The sequence below is a fragment of the Orbicella franksi genome, chromosome 7 (assembly GCF_964199315.1).
Source record: "Orbicella franksi chromosome 7, jaOrbFran1.1, whole genome shotgun sequence".
NCBI lineage: Eukaryota > Metazoa > Cnidaria > Anthozoa > Scleractinia > Merulinidae > Orbicella > Orbicella franksi.
In genome coordinates, this window is record NC_138151.1 from 14,488,310 (window position 1) to 14,505,121 (window position 16,812).

At 39.0% G+C, this 16,812-nt stretch overlaps 2 protein-coding genes and 2 long non-coding RNA genes across 6 annotated transcripts in view; 1 reads left to right on the forward strand and 3 right to left on the reverse strand.

The window, feature by feature from the left end:
- Nucleotides 1–16,812, forward strand: part of LOC145492100 (uncharacterized) — a 23,792-nt gene continuing 6,980 nt past the window's right edge. The window contains exons 1-2 of the long non-coding RNA XR_014049944.1: nucleotides 1–338; nucleotides 3,750–3,812. This is a non-coding gene — a long non-coding RNA (uncharacterized LOC145492100). The remainder of the gene's footprint in view (nucleotides 339–3,749; nucleotides 3,813–16,812) is intronic.
- LOC145492098 (uncharacterized) lies at nucleotides 428–10,312 on the reverse strand. Of its 3 annotated transcripts, none has more exons than XR_014049940.1 (3): nucleotides 8,795–10,312; nucleotides 8,652–8,713; nucleotides 428–703 (listed from the first exon to the last, which is right to left on the reverse strand). It is a non-coding gene; the product is annotated as an uncharacterized LOC145492098 (long non-coding RNA). The 3 variants fall into 3 exon arrangements; XR_014049939.1 differs by lacking the exon at nucleotides 428–703 and adding an exon at nucleotides 3,821–4,636; XR_014049938.1 differs by lacking the exon at nucleotides 428–703 and having other exon boundaries at nucleotides 3,821–8,713.
- LOC145492088 (uncharacterized) overlaps nucleotides 12,035–16,812 on the reverse strand; it is a 25,421-nt gene continuing 20,643 nt past the window's right edge. The window contains exon 7 of the mRNA XM_081471420.1: nucleotides 12,035–12,325. The gene's annotated coding sequence lies outside the window, so the exon portion shown is untranslated. The remainder of the gene's footprint in view (nucleotides 12,326–16,812) is intronic.
- Nucleotides 12,035–16,812, reverse strand: part of LOC145492090 (uncharacterized) — an 8,136-nt gene continuing 3,358 nt past the window's right edge. Inside the window, exons 3-10 of the mRNA XM_081471423.1 lie at nucleotides 16,649–16,717; nucleotides 15,442–16,501; nucleotides 15,257–15,361; nucleotides 15,109–15,168; nucleotides 13,777–14,623; nucleotides 13,590–13,700; nucleotides 13,415–13,501; nucleotides 12,035–13,107 (exon numbers count right to left, since the gene is read on the reverse strand). Of these exons, the coding sequence (XP_081327549.1) occupies nucleotides 16,650–16,717 (68 nt within the window). The 3' untranslated portion in view covers nucleotides 12,035–13,107; nucleotides 13,415–13,501; nucleotides 13,590–13,700; ... (3 more) ...; nucleotides 15,442–16,501; nucleotide 16,649. The remainder of the gene's footprint in view (nucleotides 13,108–13,414; nucleotides 13,502–13,589; nucleotides 13,701–13,776; nucleotides 14,624–15,108; nucleotides 15,169–15,256; nucleotides 15,362–15,441; nucleotides 16,502–16,648; nucleotides 16,718–16,812) is intronic.

Consider the following 16,812-nt stretch of genomic DNA (forward strand, 5'->3'; position numbering starts at 1 on the left):
CGAATTAAAGTTTTCTTCTTTGCCATATAATAAACATCTTATTAACCGAGCTAAGTCGGTCTGTATGGGAGAATCTTGACCTCGGTCGTGTGTACAGACCTCACTGCGTTCGGTCTGTACTCACGACCTCGGTCAAGATTCTCTCATACAGACCTCCAGCTCGGTTAATAAGAGCTAAGTCACGTCAGATGAGCGCACAATTTTGTTGCGATTGTCTTGGAGGTCTGGGGACGAGTCACCCGGACAAAGGTAGCGCAGCGTCGATCGCGCAACGGAGAGTGATGTAGAGCCGGGCGCTTATATGTAGAGGGATCAACTGCACCAAGTGAGCTAAAAGGGTATGTATTTCACACGTTCTTGTTTTACATTATCAGGGCGAAGTATTATCTGTTAAAGATGTCGATAGCAAGCTAAGAAATCTGCAAGCCGTGATGCACAAACTACACAAGTACTCTTGACGCGTTTAGGACAACAAACTCAATACGATTTACGATTATAATCTTAATTTCACGACATGAAGCTAAGCAATGTCTTTTTAGTATTGGTGCAATTTCCACTCTATTATACAAACAAAATCTACAAAAACATGCGACAGAAATTGTCCGCTTCGTTCAAACTGGTGAGCTTTTCTTCATTTCTCCATTTGCTTTATTCATTGTAGTAAAGAACTCAAATCCTCACGTGGCGCTTTAATGAAAAAGCCCTGAGGATGAAAGACAAATGACTGGGTTAATACAACTGCAGACACAAAACTGGACAAAGATAGTTTTTTTTTTATCACTAAAACATCTTTTATGTCTCACAGAGCACTCGATCCTAAGGATGAAAATACCAGTTCTCCTTACAGGTTTTCTTATTCGTCATTTGGGATAGTTACGAGAATTTGATGGTAAGGGGCTATAGGAAGACCAAGAAATCTAGGCTTTCGCTAACTGGTCATTTGATCTGTCACATTGCTGTTCTTATCAAATGATTTCATGATCTGAATTCAGCAAAATGACTTTTTCAAACTGGTAATAAAATATTATTGAGCCAACCCCAGTGACTATTATCTCATGGTTTGAAGTGGTCTCCCCTTTGTAATACCCTGGGTGCCAGTGACTTTTCTCGCTGGTTAGTGTAGAACACAGACTGCGGACTGCAGACTGCAGACCGGAGGTAAAATACAGATTGAGGGGTAAAATGCAGACAGCAGACTACAGACCTTTAAGTATATATTGGATTATTTCCATTATTATACATTGAACTCACTATCTCTTTTCTGATTGGCGGAAAGCATACGGTGAATTTTCAAAATCAGCACCTGTGACGTCATAATAATTGCAGATTATACAATAATCATGTCAAGGACACTCAAGGTCACACGTAATCATGTCATGTATGACCGCAGTGCATGATCTCTAAGGGTAATCATGTCAAGTTCGCGTGCTTTGTGCTGCTTGCCGTCAGTGAAGAAGCAAAAACATGACTTTCATTTTTTTCCATTCAATATATAATAAAATAATTATTAGATTCGGTTTTTGTGATATCCAGAATAATTGAGGTCTTGGTAGGGGTTATCAGCCTCAGCATTCGGCTTCGGCTGATAACCCCTACCTCAACCTCGATTATTTTGGATATCACAAAAACCTCATCCAATAATTGTTTATGATCAAGTGCTAACCGTAAATAGGGTTATTCAGGCTAACTGCAGTGAAAGTCTACACTTCGGTTAGACTGAATATCACTCAGGTAAGCCTAAATAATGCTCCAGTAAGCCTGTTTATGGTTAGCTCTCAGTGATGAAAATGGTAACAAAATTTAGTTAAAAAGTCTATAGTATACAGTCTGCCTTTTACCCCTGGTGTGCAGTCTGCAGTCTGTGTTTTACAACTGACTGCTTTTCTTGCTCGATTTCCGATTTCAGCCAGGACTTAATTGATGGTAAGCTGTCTTGCAGCTTACCGGGTCATAGTGTTGGCCTCTGGTCAATGTCGATCCCACAGCACAAAAGAAAAATCTCTCTGCCTTCCAGGGTACTCTTATGGAGTGTAATCAGATTTCATACTGGCACGAGTTTCATTCTGTTATTTGCAGCAATATTTCATTTTGCACCTCCTTACTGAATCTGTTTTCATGCACATACAAGTTTCATTCAGAGACAAAGTGGTTCAAAGCACGTCTGGTCCTCATGCAAGGGGGGACTCCCTTATGAAAAGTTCGGGCAGGCTTGTCGTCTTGCTTTAGGGTATAAATCAAGGATTCCAATCTCACTAAGGTGTTCATGACAAAACGCCACTATTTTTAGCTATCAAGGTAAGTAATAATAAGCTGCTCATATGTCTGATTTTGGGCTCATAGACCAGTCTCTCAAGTCCAGTCTACTAGCACGGGCTCCTTTCCCAAACAGCGGTTGGTAATAAAGCCTATTGTGCAGTTCCAGAAAATATCCCTACTTCCCGTGCAGAATAAATTGGAATTTCCTGGGGGTGGGGGCGGGGGGGGGGGGGGAAGGGGGGGAAGGGGGGGAGGGGCTCTGTAAGACCAAAACATTTAAAGAAGTATGAAGCTTAATTGGAATTTCCATTGGGTGGTGGTGGGGGATCTTAAAAAAAAGTCCCTTCCGTGGGGAAGGTATGGATATGTTCTGGAACTACACATTCTGTTTAAGTGGTATCTTTTAGGGATCAAATAATGCTCAATCCACAACCAGATTGGTCTCCTTTAGGGGTTTAATTTACATTTACTCACAAGCATCCCCAACCTTTTCATGTAGGAGTCTCCCCCCCAGGGTCTGGTCACTGACTTTGCATTGAAATGAGTAGTCACACATTCATGGCATTTTCATTTTGCCTTTACCAAAATGAAAATCTGTTAAATAATCCAAGATGAACTCATTGGATTCCACTGCATCATTATAAAGCACATGCCTGTTGTGTCATGTAAATTAACACCACCTTAAATGCCCCCTGGGGGGGGGGGGTACTCTGTAAATCTTTCCAGGGTAGGGTTAAACCATTGGGACACTGAAACCCTTACCCTATACCAGGGGTTTCATTAACAATATTAGCAGAAAGGCAACTGGTTTTCACAGGCGGGCAAAACTATTAGAACTGAACTTCTTTGTAAGAAAAACTTCACACTAGATGGTTAAACCAGCCGGGTAAATTGTCCTCGCAGCCATTCAATTTGCACGGTGCCTGGCCCTTTAAATGAAACCCCTGCTATACTAGACATGATTGACTTGAATCTGGAATACTATTCTAGACTAGGCACCAAAAACCCCTACTCTATCCCAGAATGGCTATTTTCTATGTAGATAACCAAATTACAGTCATAGTCCAGCATATGCTAACTAAGCCAATATCTTACAAAGTCACTTCCAAGTTTTAATTTCTATTATTAATGAACCGGATGTAATAAACCAGGTATAATGAACCAGTTCTAGACTAAATTGTTTATACACTGGCCACTTTTCTTGTAAACGATACCCTATTCTGGACCAAAAGTGACTGATTTCTATACCCTATCCCAGACTAAACTTGCTGAAAACCATACTCTTCACAGTGGTATATAGCCCAGCAATAAGTTTTTATAAGTGAGTTCTATGCCACTAGGCATGGAACTACTGTGGCTCAAAATGGGCTGACTGAGAAACAAGAAACGTAAAGTTTATTGAGTTCTTTCAATAATAATTCAATAAAAAAAGGTCAGTTTTGGATTTCCTTATAGATTGAGTTCAAATTTATAACATTTTTTATCTTTTTTAGTTAAAATCTAGAAATATTGGTTAATTTGGAAGAGGGAGATTTGTTGAAAACTCTTTTGTCAAGGTGAGAACTGAGAATATTGTAATAATTCTTAATTTTACTTTAATTTATTATCATATTGGGTGCAAGAATGAAATCAGACAATGTATAGAAACTATTCATTTGACACCTTTCCTACCTTGATGTTTAAAATCAAATTGTCATCAATAATCAATTTGAAATGTTCCAGATTTGAAGAGTACTGCATTTACATTAATTAGTCTTTAGTTTGACCTTTATTTTAGCCTATTTAAAGTTTTTTTAGATATTTTTCCAGTTGATGATATTACTTTTGCTGTATACATGTCTGATAAAAATAATTTAAATTATCAGTAGAAAAGGACATGTTTATACTACATCTGAGTCAGATGAACTCAGTTGTTACACAGTAAGTGACATTTAAAGTTATTCAGCACTGAAGTATTAAATCTGAAGACACTTGGAATCAAGCCTATGGTTGTCTGCTGTCAAAAATGTTCCTGTGCTTAATTCTGGTGCCAACTATTAATAGTAATTTGTTTCAAGTAAAAAAATTAAGCCTGAACATTAAAGATCCGTAGATGATCATTAATCAGTGACAGTGCTTTACCTTCCACCCCCTCTCCGTACCCTCAGAGGGGATGCCAGTCCATCATAGCCAATCTTGCCGCCCCGCATTTTGTCCCGACAATTTGTTTGTATCTATTCATATACCTTGGTGCTTGAAAAGATCACAGTGTAAGGTGCATGTTAAGTGTCTTGCCCAAGAATACAACACAAAGACCCTGACCAGGGCTTCAGAACTCCAGAATCTGGGTTATTAAAATGTTTTGAAGTAATCTGTATTATTGTTGGGGTAGGTGGCATCTCTGCAAATGAATGAGATGAATTTCACAGCTGAGTAGCTGGCTGAGATAATGATAATGATAATTTTTATCAGCAATGGCTGCTTTTGACAACCCTACAAACTTCTCAATGTGGAGTCTTATGCACTTAATGGTTATGCCAGTGTGTTTCTACTGAAAATGTTTACCCTTTAGGCTAGGTGTGTTAAGTCTGCATACGAGCCATGTGGCCCATCAGGCCAGAGCTTATTCTGTAGCATGCAGCGACTAGGAGTATTTCTACTACCCCCTGAATGGGATGCTAGTCCATTGCAGGGTTACCCCCAGCATTAAGTTTGCCGGTACCCATTTGTACACCTGGGTGGAGAGAAACACTGTGAGAGTAAAGTGCCTTGCCCAAGAACACAACACAATGTCCCCAACCAGGGCTCACACCTGGATGCTTGATCTGGAGACAAGCGTACTAACCATGAGGCCACTGCCCCTCCACAACCCCATATGAGGCAATTTCTAAAGCTTGCTGGTATTCTGTAATGGTCATACTCAGATTGGTGAGAAAGCCTGCTGGTCATTTTACATGCTGTTCTACTACAAACATTACCTTGCACAAAGTAAATGTCTGATTTTATGGGAAGTCATGCTGTTAGTTTGTTATGGTTCCAATTATGGCAGTTAGGATCTTTAAATGTTTTGAAATCCCTGTCATGGTCTTAGTTTACCTTGCTTCATTTGTCCGTAGTAAAATGTTTACTCAGCTACAGTTTGCATAGCTTTGCTCAAGATATTCTTTGCAGTTGCAAGCAGTAAGGCTATCTCTTTGTTTTCAGCTTTCTGTTTGACATTTTCTACTTTCATCAGTGTTGCTTTCTAAACACTATTTCTACCCTTCTGAAATCTCTAACTATCATTCTCTTTGAAAAGAATGGAGTGCAATTCTGTCTGTGTTATGAATTGCTCAAGGGCTCATTTGCTTTTAAATTGTTTACATAATTCTCTTGGTAAATATCTGCTTATAATCCAGTACTAATGCACTTTTGGGTATAATTGTCTTCATGTAGTGCTGCATGAAATGTCATTCTTGATTGCCACCGAATTGCCCTATACAGTAGACTCACAAAAAAACACACAAAATTTTGGTGTAAGTAGTGAATTGCAAGAGAAAACAGATACTTTTTGTAGGTCTGTACTGAAGAAAAAAATTGGAAATTATCTGGTTGCTATCCAAATGCACTTTTATATACTTAAGATAATAACCTTTCGGTTTACTGGACAATGAAAACAAAAAGTCTAGCTTGTTTTCTTTTGAAGTAAAAATCAATACCTAATTTCTCCTTACAATCCTAATACATTATCAAGCAAACAGGTTATGAGAATTCATAGAATCATCAACTAGGGGATATTGCCCTTAGGGGCCCTCATATAAAATTAGAGGATGAATGAAAGCCAATCTTGCCTATTGTACTGTGACCATTCGAATTTCAGTACGAAGTCACCTGGTGCAAGGTCTGGAACCGAGAAATGTTCGGAAACAGTTCGGAACTCTACTCTCGGTGTACGATCGGATCCTCCGAGAAAAGTAGATTTGCACGATACTTTCATTTGACTACGACTGCCAGAATCCTTCACTTTTTCTGTTTCTTATGTTAATTAGGGTAATTGTTCCAGACCCGTAAGTTTTCGCCTCCTGATTTCGCGCTAAATGAATGCGTATTTAAAATTCAAAATGGCCGCCACGAGGTAAAAGACATGCTGCATTTTTATTTGTTGAATGTTCCCTAATTTTTATGGGAGGGATCCCTGGGTGTTGTCTTGATTCAACACCAAATTCTTATAAGCAATACCAGAGACGTAATGGAACCCGCTGAGGAGAATTTACATTTTCATACAGGTACTACAGGAGCTAACGTATCTCACATTCCCAGCGCTGAGTTTAAATTTCTAACTGCTCTTTTCCAACACTATTTAAAACACGATTTAAACGAAAGTTAGTCGCAGGTCATTTTTGAACATAAGGCTGGTTGATCTGAGGAAAATCTCTCCCAAGATGAACTTAGGAAATGTGTGGTAATCTTAAAAGAGAATTTTGATCCTACGTCTAATGGTTTGGTGGGCTACTTTGACACTTTTTTGGGTTTAAAACCACTAGAAAAACACAAAGGAAACACATGGAAGCTAGATGGAAAGGCTTGTGGATAACACTGGGCGAGATGTAGACAAATTACATTGAGATAAACTTAATTTCTTTGTGATTGACAGGAATCATGAATTGGTCTGTTTTTGTCAAAACGTGATTTACAATTTGCTCAGAAATAAGCATTATTCCTGTGGTATTCGAGAACTGGGCGGTAAATGAATACATTGTATTTCGTGACATGTTTAAGCTTGCAGTTTAGAATTGCCCAAAACAGGCAACTGAATTCAAGAACAGCTTCAAATTTATTGCTACAGCCGGCACCGGGTTTTCTCTGAGTTTAGCCGCTAATTGTCTACGTTTTTCATCAACACCTTCTTATCTTTTTGTGTCATGCAAGCAATGTTTGGAATGATCGGATGTGCCTTGCTACTCAATAAAAACATTGTTGGTTGAATAAACTATATTGATCAGATATGCAAATGTATCAACTATTGCCTGCAGCAGAATGCTTTCCCACGCTTTGGTCGAATTCCTTCGACTAGAAAGGAGCCTTAATTACGCTTAGTGGACTAGTTGCTTCTAGAAGGTATGTTTTGGCTTTGTTTTAGGTATGAGTTCTGCAAAACAAAACTGAAATGATATCATTACTCCTAGACAAGTTAATATCACTAAACTACACAAACCAAAACGGGGCAGCTCGCATTTTCTGCCATATTGAAAAGGGTGCGAACGTTGTGTGGAATATACTGTTTCTTTGGGACTTCTATGTTCGTTTGCTAAGCCTAGCTGTATGTCAGAGTCCTTATTTAGGTCATCTTATACACAAATATCCAAAGGGCTTAAGGAGTGACTACAGACTAACACGTAAATCATATCCATCAAATCTGTTCAGTAAAACCCTTTATTGAAATCAAATTTACCATTGGGAAATCAGCTTTTGCTTTTTAGTCATTTCATACAAATAGTGATTCTTTCATGTCATGTTTTGTGCTGTTCAAAGTGGTAGATAAAAGCACGAGGAGGCTATTTCTTTTGCAAAACGGATGTTCTGGTTCACTACGAATGGTACGCTACAATAGACCTTTACTAAGCCTTTAACTTATTAACACAGACTTAAAGTTTCAACTTCTAACAAGCGTGTATCAACATCTTTAACTTACAAGCGGCGTTCAAGTATTTTCGACAAATTTCAGGACGATGTTAAATGTCTGCTTGTGCAATGGCATTTGCGGCGTAGAAAATCTGATGAAGGAATTTTTTCGCTTTTTTTTTCAGTGCTTAACTTGAGTACATGCATCTCTTTATCCATTGTCAGGCATCTCTTTGAATATTCAGTTGTCAAAAGAGTTTGGCGATACAGCAAGGAAATATCATGTCATTGACGAGTGCCTTTCTTCTCATCACGATTTTCCTTGATGATGTACGGTTATTGTTAGGAGAAACTGGAAGTTGGTCTCTCTCATGCCTTGAAAAAATGATGCTTTGTATGTTACCTGGCGTTTTGTTTATGCCATTAACTACCAAATGTTGCTTTTCGCTCTGTTTCCAACATTTTAAATTCCTTCTTGCATTACTTTTTTTCGTTGTTGTTATGCTTTCACTTACATATGTTTGTCTTATCTTCCTCTTGCTATTTTCACTTTGTCATCTCATCCTCTTTAACAAATACACTCAAAATCTTTCCCTGTCGGTTTCATTTTCAATTTAACTGAGATATTATTTTAAGCAAAGCAGATACAAAGTAATTAAGTTAATTGGTCAGTCGGAACTATCTCAAGTTGAAGTGAATTCATTGTCTGACAAGAATTTTGACTCTTTATTCGATAACGCTGTGCTGTCTGTTTGTTCTAATTTGCGCTAATTTTAATGTCATCTCTTGCAAATAATGAATCGATTCACGCTTACCTCTTGCTAGCGTCCCTTCTTGTTTTCAGTAGCAACAAGTCTCCCCCCTTCAACTTTGACTTCTGCAAGAAACGAAAACGAATTTTTGAGTGTTGTCTCCTTGACATACGTTTTCGTATACTCTCAGCAATACAACTTCTCACCTCCGCTCGTAAATCGCTTTACAACGATGATATGATTGTCAGGGCAGGCGATAACGATCCGTTGATAGGGTGACGATTTTGGTCCATCACTGGTCCCTGAAAACTCTGCTTCTTTGTCACCTGTCGCATTCTCCATGTTCTCTTCAACTTGGAAAAGCTAACTCACCAAGCTGGACTGCTTATTTCAACTAAGCAACCTTATGACGCCTTGTTCTGTTTACCGGCGTGTTCGTTACGTTTCGGTAGAGGTATGCGGTGAATTTTACTTCTGCAAGCATTTCCATCTATGTTTTAGTTGTGGCTGTTACAACCCTGCTATTGGCTAACTGCTGTTTTGCCTTCACTCAACCAATCGTGACAGCTCCTTGTCATGGGGGAATCCCGAGATATTGCTTCTTCATTTCAAAGAAGAGTGATTACAAACTCTGTCTTTTGTCAGGGTTGTTGGGTTTTTTCCCTGGTTTTTTCCCTAGAAAAAAACGATTTCTGTTTGTTTTGTATGCTCTTGGAGGCCTGTTAACCCTTACCTCGGTTTTGACGTAAAACCTCGAGTCATACGATTTGGCTAAAACTGCCTGATCCTATTGTGTGACCATTCAAATGAAAGCTATTGAGCAGTCCTTTCTTGTGTTATTCTTTATCATGCTGTACAAGGTGGTTCGAACTCTTCATTCTGTGGATAAAACTCCGTTGTGTAACCATTCAAATGAAAACTATTGAGTAGTGCTTTCTTGTGATACTGTTCATTATGCGACACAAGGTGTTCTAACTTTTTATGATATGGATAAAGCACTGTTGTTGTGTGACCATTCAAATGAAAGCTTTGGAACTATGCTTTTATGTGGTAGCGTAAAAGGCGGCTCGAACTTTTGAATCTGGATGAAACCCCAGTGTGTGAACATTGAAATAAAGCTATTGAGCAGTACTTTTACATGGTACTGTTTATTATGCTGTACAAGGTGGTTCGAACTTTTCAGTCTGTGGACGAAACTTCGTTGTGTGGCCGTTCATGTGAAAGCTATCGAAGAATACTTTCTTTTGATTCTGTTTGTTATGCTGAACAAGGTGGTTTCAATAAGTCTGGATTAAATTGTAATGAAAGCTATTGAAAGCAGTTTTTTCAGGTCGTACTGTTTACTATCATGTACAAGGTGGCGTTAGGTTTGAACTCTGGATAAAACAATAGTGTGTGAATATTCTAAGGGCCGATTTACACGGTACAACTTTGTTGCATGCGACAAGCTTACGACAGGCCTACGACATGAATTGTTTCGTGTAAATCAAACCTACCACTCGCTTACGACTGTTGTGTAGGTCAAAAAAATGTCGTGGGATTTTAAAACATGTTTTAAAACGCTGCGACTATCGTAGCCGAAATCGATAGAAAATGAAGTATCTTGTGACAAATTTCTACTGAGTACGGGACGAAGGTGATGTTTTCTTGCGTCAAAATGGCGGACGAAGTTGCTGTTGACTGATTCACGTGAAGTCGTTTCTCGAAAAGTATTGAACGAATTAAAGCGACAGCTAAAATATTTGTTTACCGTTTGTTAGAACTTTCGCTCCGAAAATCCCGGTGCAAACTCTTGCAAATTTAATTTTGTAAGTGAAGATGTCGTGCGCGTTTAAATGGTCCTAAGTCATGTTGTGGGCCTGTCGTAAGCTTCCCGCATGCGACAAAGTCGTACCGTGTAAATCGGCCCTAATGGAATCTTTGTCACCGTATTTTCCTGTGGTGTTTCTTTGACATTTTACAAGAGGGCAAACTTTGTCAAGTTTGTTCAGTTTGACTTATCTACATTGCTGAACTGCTGGCTTTGAACATCTACAGAACATGATGCAGACAGACATGATTTAGTCATAATCGCTATGGCTGCTCAGGGTTGTACTGTTTCATTAGGATGTTCTAGAAGACTCGATCACCGAGTGATCAAAATGGATCTATGGCCATCTTTTAGTCAGCCTAATGTCAGGGAAAAACAACCCTTAAATATTGAATGTAGCCAATTTCATTGCAATACGCTCACAAGCATAACTTACGCCAATTTGTTGGGAGAATATCGAATGAAGCCAACAATCTTTGGGGAAAATTACTCACAAAACGAGCTAAAGTTGTGTATGGTTTTAAAGTATGTTTTTTCATACGATAAAGCCTCTAGCAATATGAGTTCTTCCTCTTAGATGGACGCTAGTAAACAGCACACTAGTACAGCTTCTAACATTCTGTCAGATGGCTAGATCAAACGCCAAATGACAAAATTTGCTAGTTGCCATTTATACACCAGGGAGGAGAGGGTAGGGTGTCTTGTCCAAGGAGCCTGGTCAGGGATTAAACTTCAAGTGTCTTACTGGAGAGTCTAACGTAATATTTGACACGTTGTTATGATTGTTATGTTAATTATATAAAAAATAGTTTGAATTTAGATGGTTCTTGAGGAGCTTTATCCTCGAAAGGGTAGAAACTGAACGTTGAGTTACTATATTTTTGATCTGGATTGTTTATTTGTGCTTGTCGTGTCTTACCACTTTGTTATGTACTGCTAAAGAAAAGGGACGTTATATCATCAAAGCATTCAGACATTCCAAGTATGACACAATAAACAAATGAAATACGTTTCAATTCGTTTTTCTGTCGCGATTCTTCCAAATAACGTGAGGTAGATGTGTCTGTTTCGTAGTATTCTGTCTTTCTTCTTCTGAGTGTATTGCTCATTGCTTTGTGGAGAGAAATGCGAGGAGACCTCTGGAATTCCTTCCATCGATCTATTCATTACGTTGCCATGTAAAGGAAACACTTTGTAACGACCAAGCGCTCAGCTTTCCTAGCATCTAGTGTGTTGTATAGAAACGCCATTGTGTAATTTTATGTATTGATCACACAAGCACGAGAAAAATCGAGGGCCTAAGAAAGACATATAATTGTTTCTGAATGACGTCGTTGATTGACAAGCTGTCAAATTATGGCCTGACCTTCTCCAATGACGTTTCGCCCCAGGTGCTTTGGGGAATGCGCGTCCCAACAAAATAAAAGTACGCGACCAATAGCTTCTCATAAAAGTATAAACGTCACACTTTAAATTTTCTGTGGCTGTTTAAGAGGCAAGGAAAGTTCCAGTCGTTCTGCGATGTTTATTGCGTAGTAGAAAAAAAAACATGTTTCAGAGAAATTTTAATGTTCGTAAATATTGTCTTTAAGACATACAGTTTGAGTAGAGAAGAACTATGGAGGAGATGAACGCAATTGAGGGTGCGTTTCCTCTTATTTGTTTCTATAATGATATAAGGCTTAATAATCTGCGCTCTAAGCTCGGTCTTGTTCCATCTAATTGTTTTCGACTCGGCCTGTTGTTGTACTTGAGACAGCAGTTAGTACGTAGATCGTGAAATTCTGATTCACTGTCTCTTCTGATTTGAGCATTAAGTTCCCTGATAGTTTTTGTCCGAATTTAGACTGCCTCGTTTCGTTCAGTTAGCATTTCGTAGCATTTCTGTGATGTACCTTTACAATCAGTTTCGATGACAAATGGATGGCTAACTCGATTGTTAAATTTTACTAGTGTTGGCTGTGTGTAGGAGGATAAAACGACCAAAATTTTCGTAAGCGCCACATTTTACTCTGGAATCTTTTTTAGCCAGTCTTTGTGGACAGATTTCAATGTTACGTGATGTGCGCGCCTCGTTTGTTTGTAAAATCAGTCGCAGTTTAGAATCAAAATTGTCGTTTAGACAGTTTTAAAGCGGCTCTATGGTTTGATAGCTTTACAGAATGTACTCTTTCAAGTAAATAGCAAAATATGTTTTAGTACAGATCTCCCAACATTGAAGAGCAAAATGTCTTGTTATGAAAACTTAATTCCATGATGCTTTTTCCTAGCGTGAGGTATCTGACTCAACAACAAAGAATGCTTATTAATCAGTCCTCCTTAGGAAGGGGATGAGCGAAGGTAGGGAGAGAACAAATTTGGATCTCCAGTATCGCGCGCGTGCTGGTCTTAGCATTTCGAGACATGACATGGCATTTAATTAAACGAGATGTTTTCACTCTTCTGTATAATGCTCGTGTTGTGAGCGCATTTCTGATTTACTATTCGTCGGGTAGTTTGATTATATTTACAGTTCCGACTCGTTTCTACCGCAGTGCAAGTAATATAAAAGTTTAACTTCATACGCGCGAAGTATAGTTGAATGGTCTACACTTGAATTTAACAGATTCAGTTTATTATCAAGATCAGCAATGTTTTTACATACAACTACTATTAATTTTGTCATGAGGCATTCTGTAATTCCTGATTCTTGTTTAAGTCGTCACCAATCTGTTGAGAAAATGAATTTTGCTTCAATCTATGTCTAGATTTTTCGTAAATGAATGTAAAACGGCAACTAGCGTTGAGCTAGCGAACGATTTAAAGATACACGAGAATGTCAGAATGCTGTGATTTGTCAGTAGATGAAACCGTAGCTGGCTTGTGTAAGCGCTATGTTAAGAACTGATCTTGGCAATGCGCCATCGTGTTTGTGTTGCTTATACTTAATTCAGTAGTACTTTGCGTCTTAGAAATTTGTCATTTGTTGGATCGATTATCCGTTGCGTTTATTGACAAAGAGATAGAAGTCTCTTACCTTGGTTTTAACTAGCTGGCAAGTAAGTTCTTGACGTGGTGACCTTGCCGCTTCCATCTGCAATTGTGTACTTGCCTTCGTCTTTTCCTTTAAAAGTACACAAAATTATTGAAGAAGTTGGCTACAAATAGTAGCAAGACAATAACGGCGTGGCAGTGTACATTTCATTAAATACCTGGTTGTCGTTGAATCGTGTTTATTTGTCCTTTAGTCGAGATGATCTTAAAAGTCTTGTTGCCATTCTTTGTTCCTTGTTCAATCATGAACCCTACTTGAGCCGTAAACCCTACGATGGTATCAGACAGTGTTTGTTAAAAAAACTGCCTTGAAACCGTTGGAAAGATGAAGCAGAATGTACTTACTCCCGTTTCTCGAATCGTACATTACGACTCCTTCCAGATATTCGTTGAGGATACCTCCCCATACTTGAACAAATTCAACGAAATTATTCGAAGGATCTCTCGCCTGGGCCATATTGGGTTTGATTCGAAACTGTAATTGCACTCTTTAAGTTGAAACTGCCCTCACTCTTGCTCAGAACAACGTGCTTTAATCGGCGAGTGATATACCGACCACGCGCGCAAATTATGCTAATACCTTAATGACGGCAGCACCAGAATAATCTAATTTTAGTCCTCTCTGTCAACCAGCACGTTCTCTCACACGCGTGCGCGTGAAAACGCGTCCCCCATACGCGCGCGGTTGCGTGCAAACGCTTGTTAGTGATTTCTTTCTTTTGAACCTGTCAAATAGAATCGAAGCTTTGCGTCATCGTCGGTTGCATGGTTTGTCGAACTTAGCAGTCCTGTATACTTTTTTCTCAAAAAGTTGAAGTATTTGCCCTTTGGCTTTGCTTGTCGCATATTGAAGATGGTTAGTGCAATTATAAATGGGAGGGTAGAGGTAGATGAAAAATAGATTCGGATCACTAGCACCTCGTGGGTTTCAATCGATGTTTCTAGACGCTTGGCACATTGCATAACATCTTTCACCACACGAGATTCGTGTTTCATTTTAAGTCTTGTCATGTCCAAAAGGCTGTGAATTACACTATACTTTGCGCGCACCAATTGACGAGTCATTCACACAAAACAATTTCAAAAAGTTGATATTTCACTAATTTTATTTATCGATCAGTCACATCATCATTGAATCCTTTTGCAAAGGTGTCTTCCTTTCGTGGTCAACCTCGTCGACGTGGTGTCGAAGCTGTCGAGGAAATTGAACTTTTGTCAAGCCTTTGACAACATGACGTTCACAAATGACTGCTCAGCAGGAACAAAGCTCAGCTTACTCAAACTTGGATACGCGCGCAAATCTGTTAGTTTCACTGGATAGATAACTAATAAAGAGCTGATGTTATTCTTTGATTATGCGTCCTAACAAACCAGCGGAAGACATTTTACTAAGGCTGTAACTGGGCACCTCAGAATTCAAACATCGTAGATGTTCTTATGTTTTATTTTGTAGTTGAATTCTACAGACTAATTCGAACAACAGTATTCAAGAGTAGGTTGTATTTTCAGTGCGCTTGTGTGGTTGGAGTTGAAAGACCTTTTCTGTTTCTCGGTTAGTAATAAAATCAAGATTTCATTTTAGGAAACAAGATGCTTTCTTAAACACGGGACACTGGTTTTGATCCAGTTGAATCGATAATTAAAGTGCACTCGATAAATGCATGTTATATTTCTTACCTCACTCATAATATATTCTTTTCTTTGTGAGAACGTGTCCTCCTTTGATAATCTCGTAACCTTAAAAGAAAACATGTTTCTTGTAGCATAGCTTTGCTAACTTCATGTTAAAATTGATCATTTGGTGAATCAACTAAGAAGTCTTTACCTGTTTTACACTTTCGCTGAATTTCGACGATTGCCGCGTCAGATGTTACGACCTTGAATTGATCCCTATTTCCCGAAATCTTTCGTCCTAACTGGACTTCAATTGCTGTAACAAGTACAAATAAATGTTGCCTGTTGGAATGATTCTGGAAAGGTGCGCGAACAAGAGGAATTCAGCAGCATTACCTCCGGTTGAGTCATAAATTATGATTGCCACAGGATGGACACTAAGATGGTGCTCCCAAATTCTGATCATTTCAACAAAATTGTTCTGCGGATCGTCCATGTTCAGTTCTAAGACTTCTCTCGCGATATGGATAAGTGGTATTTCTAAGTTGCATATGACGTGGATTCCAAGCGCTCCCACCTATTAGGTTTATCGGCGCCAATGACGTGTTTGCGCAGACAAAAGCGCCCAGAAATATCTTTTGTAAACAGATTTTTGTTGATATTGGGTGGTTACCCACGTCGACTAATAACCGCAACAATTTCGCGCGCGTAGGGCGTCTTTTTCGTCTCGTCCCGTTTCCTGTTACATGGACAGAGCTATTTTTATTCCCGTCACTTTTGAACGCGAACAAAGAAATCTAAGAATCTTAGTAACGCAGAAATTGTGTAGCTGATTGCCATGTTCATCCAGTGAAGGATAGTTAAGTCAAAATATTTGCCCTCGGGCTGCTTTACAGACCTGCAGCTCTAATTATGTGATCTCTCTCCAACTGTAACTACAATTAGTTTCCGTGCAAAGCAAAGAGGAGGGACTGAAGATTCAAAGAGGTGTTATTTTGATCACTGGACATGGAGATGAGCATTTATGTCCGCAACTTCGTCATGTTTTGAAAGATAGCTCTCTAGTCCTCGCTGATTCGTTGCCCCTTTTTTGGTCGCTGTCGCCGGAATGTGTTGTAGTTCGCGCAAAGCTAAAAGCTAATGCAGAGGTGCCGAAAGTTGTGCGCGTAAAAGCTGATGGCTCGCCTGTCAAATGTTCGAACGCAGTTTGACCCGAGCGCTTCTATATGCGCGCGCGAAACTTGCTCGAGCATTTACACGGGCCATTTTACGCACAAGTAGATGGTATATTTTAGGTCTGTTAGCCAGTAAAACTCGGTCATGGGAAGGACGCATGATAAATCGCTTTAAAAAATTACACATACACTCGTTTCTCCTTTCAAAATGTGTTCTTTATAAACTTAACACTGTAGAATGCTTTGAGCAGTTTGCAGACATCCAAGCTTTCCATAATAATCTGCAAGCAAAATCACAAAGGAGAACATTATAATCGATAAATCGACAAATTGTAGCCATTTTAGAGAAAAACATGCATCTAGTTACAGACTTTCTCTTAAATCTCGTAAAGTACAATTTGGATGAGTGAGGTGTTTCACTTCCTTACCTTAATACTTTGGAATCTTGTCCATTTTCTCAACTTTTATCCAAGTGCAACAATCGTCGACCCGATATCCTGTTGTGAAAAATAAAAAGAAGTATATTTTGACGTTGAAGTGATTTGATTCACTTTACGACTCAATTCTCGATACAATAGAAACACTCTGCCAA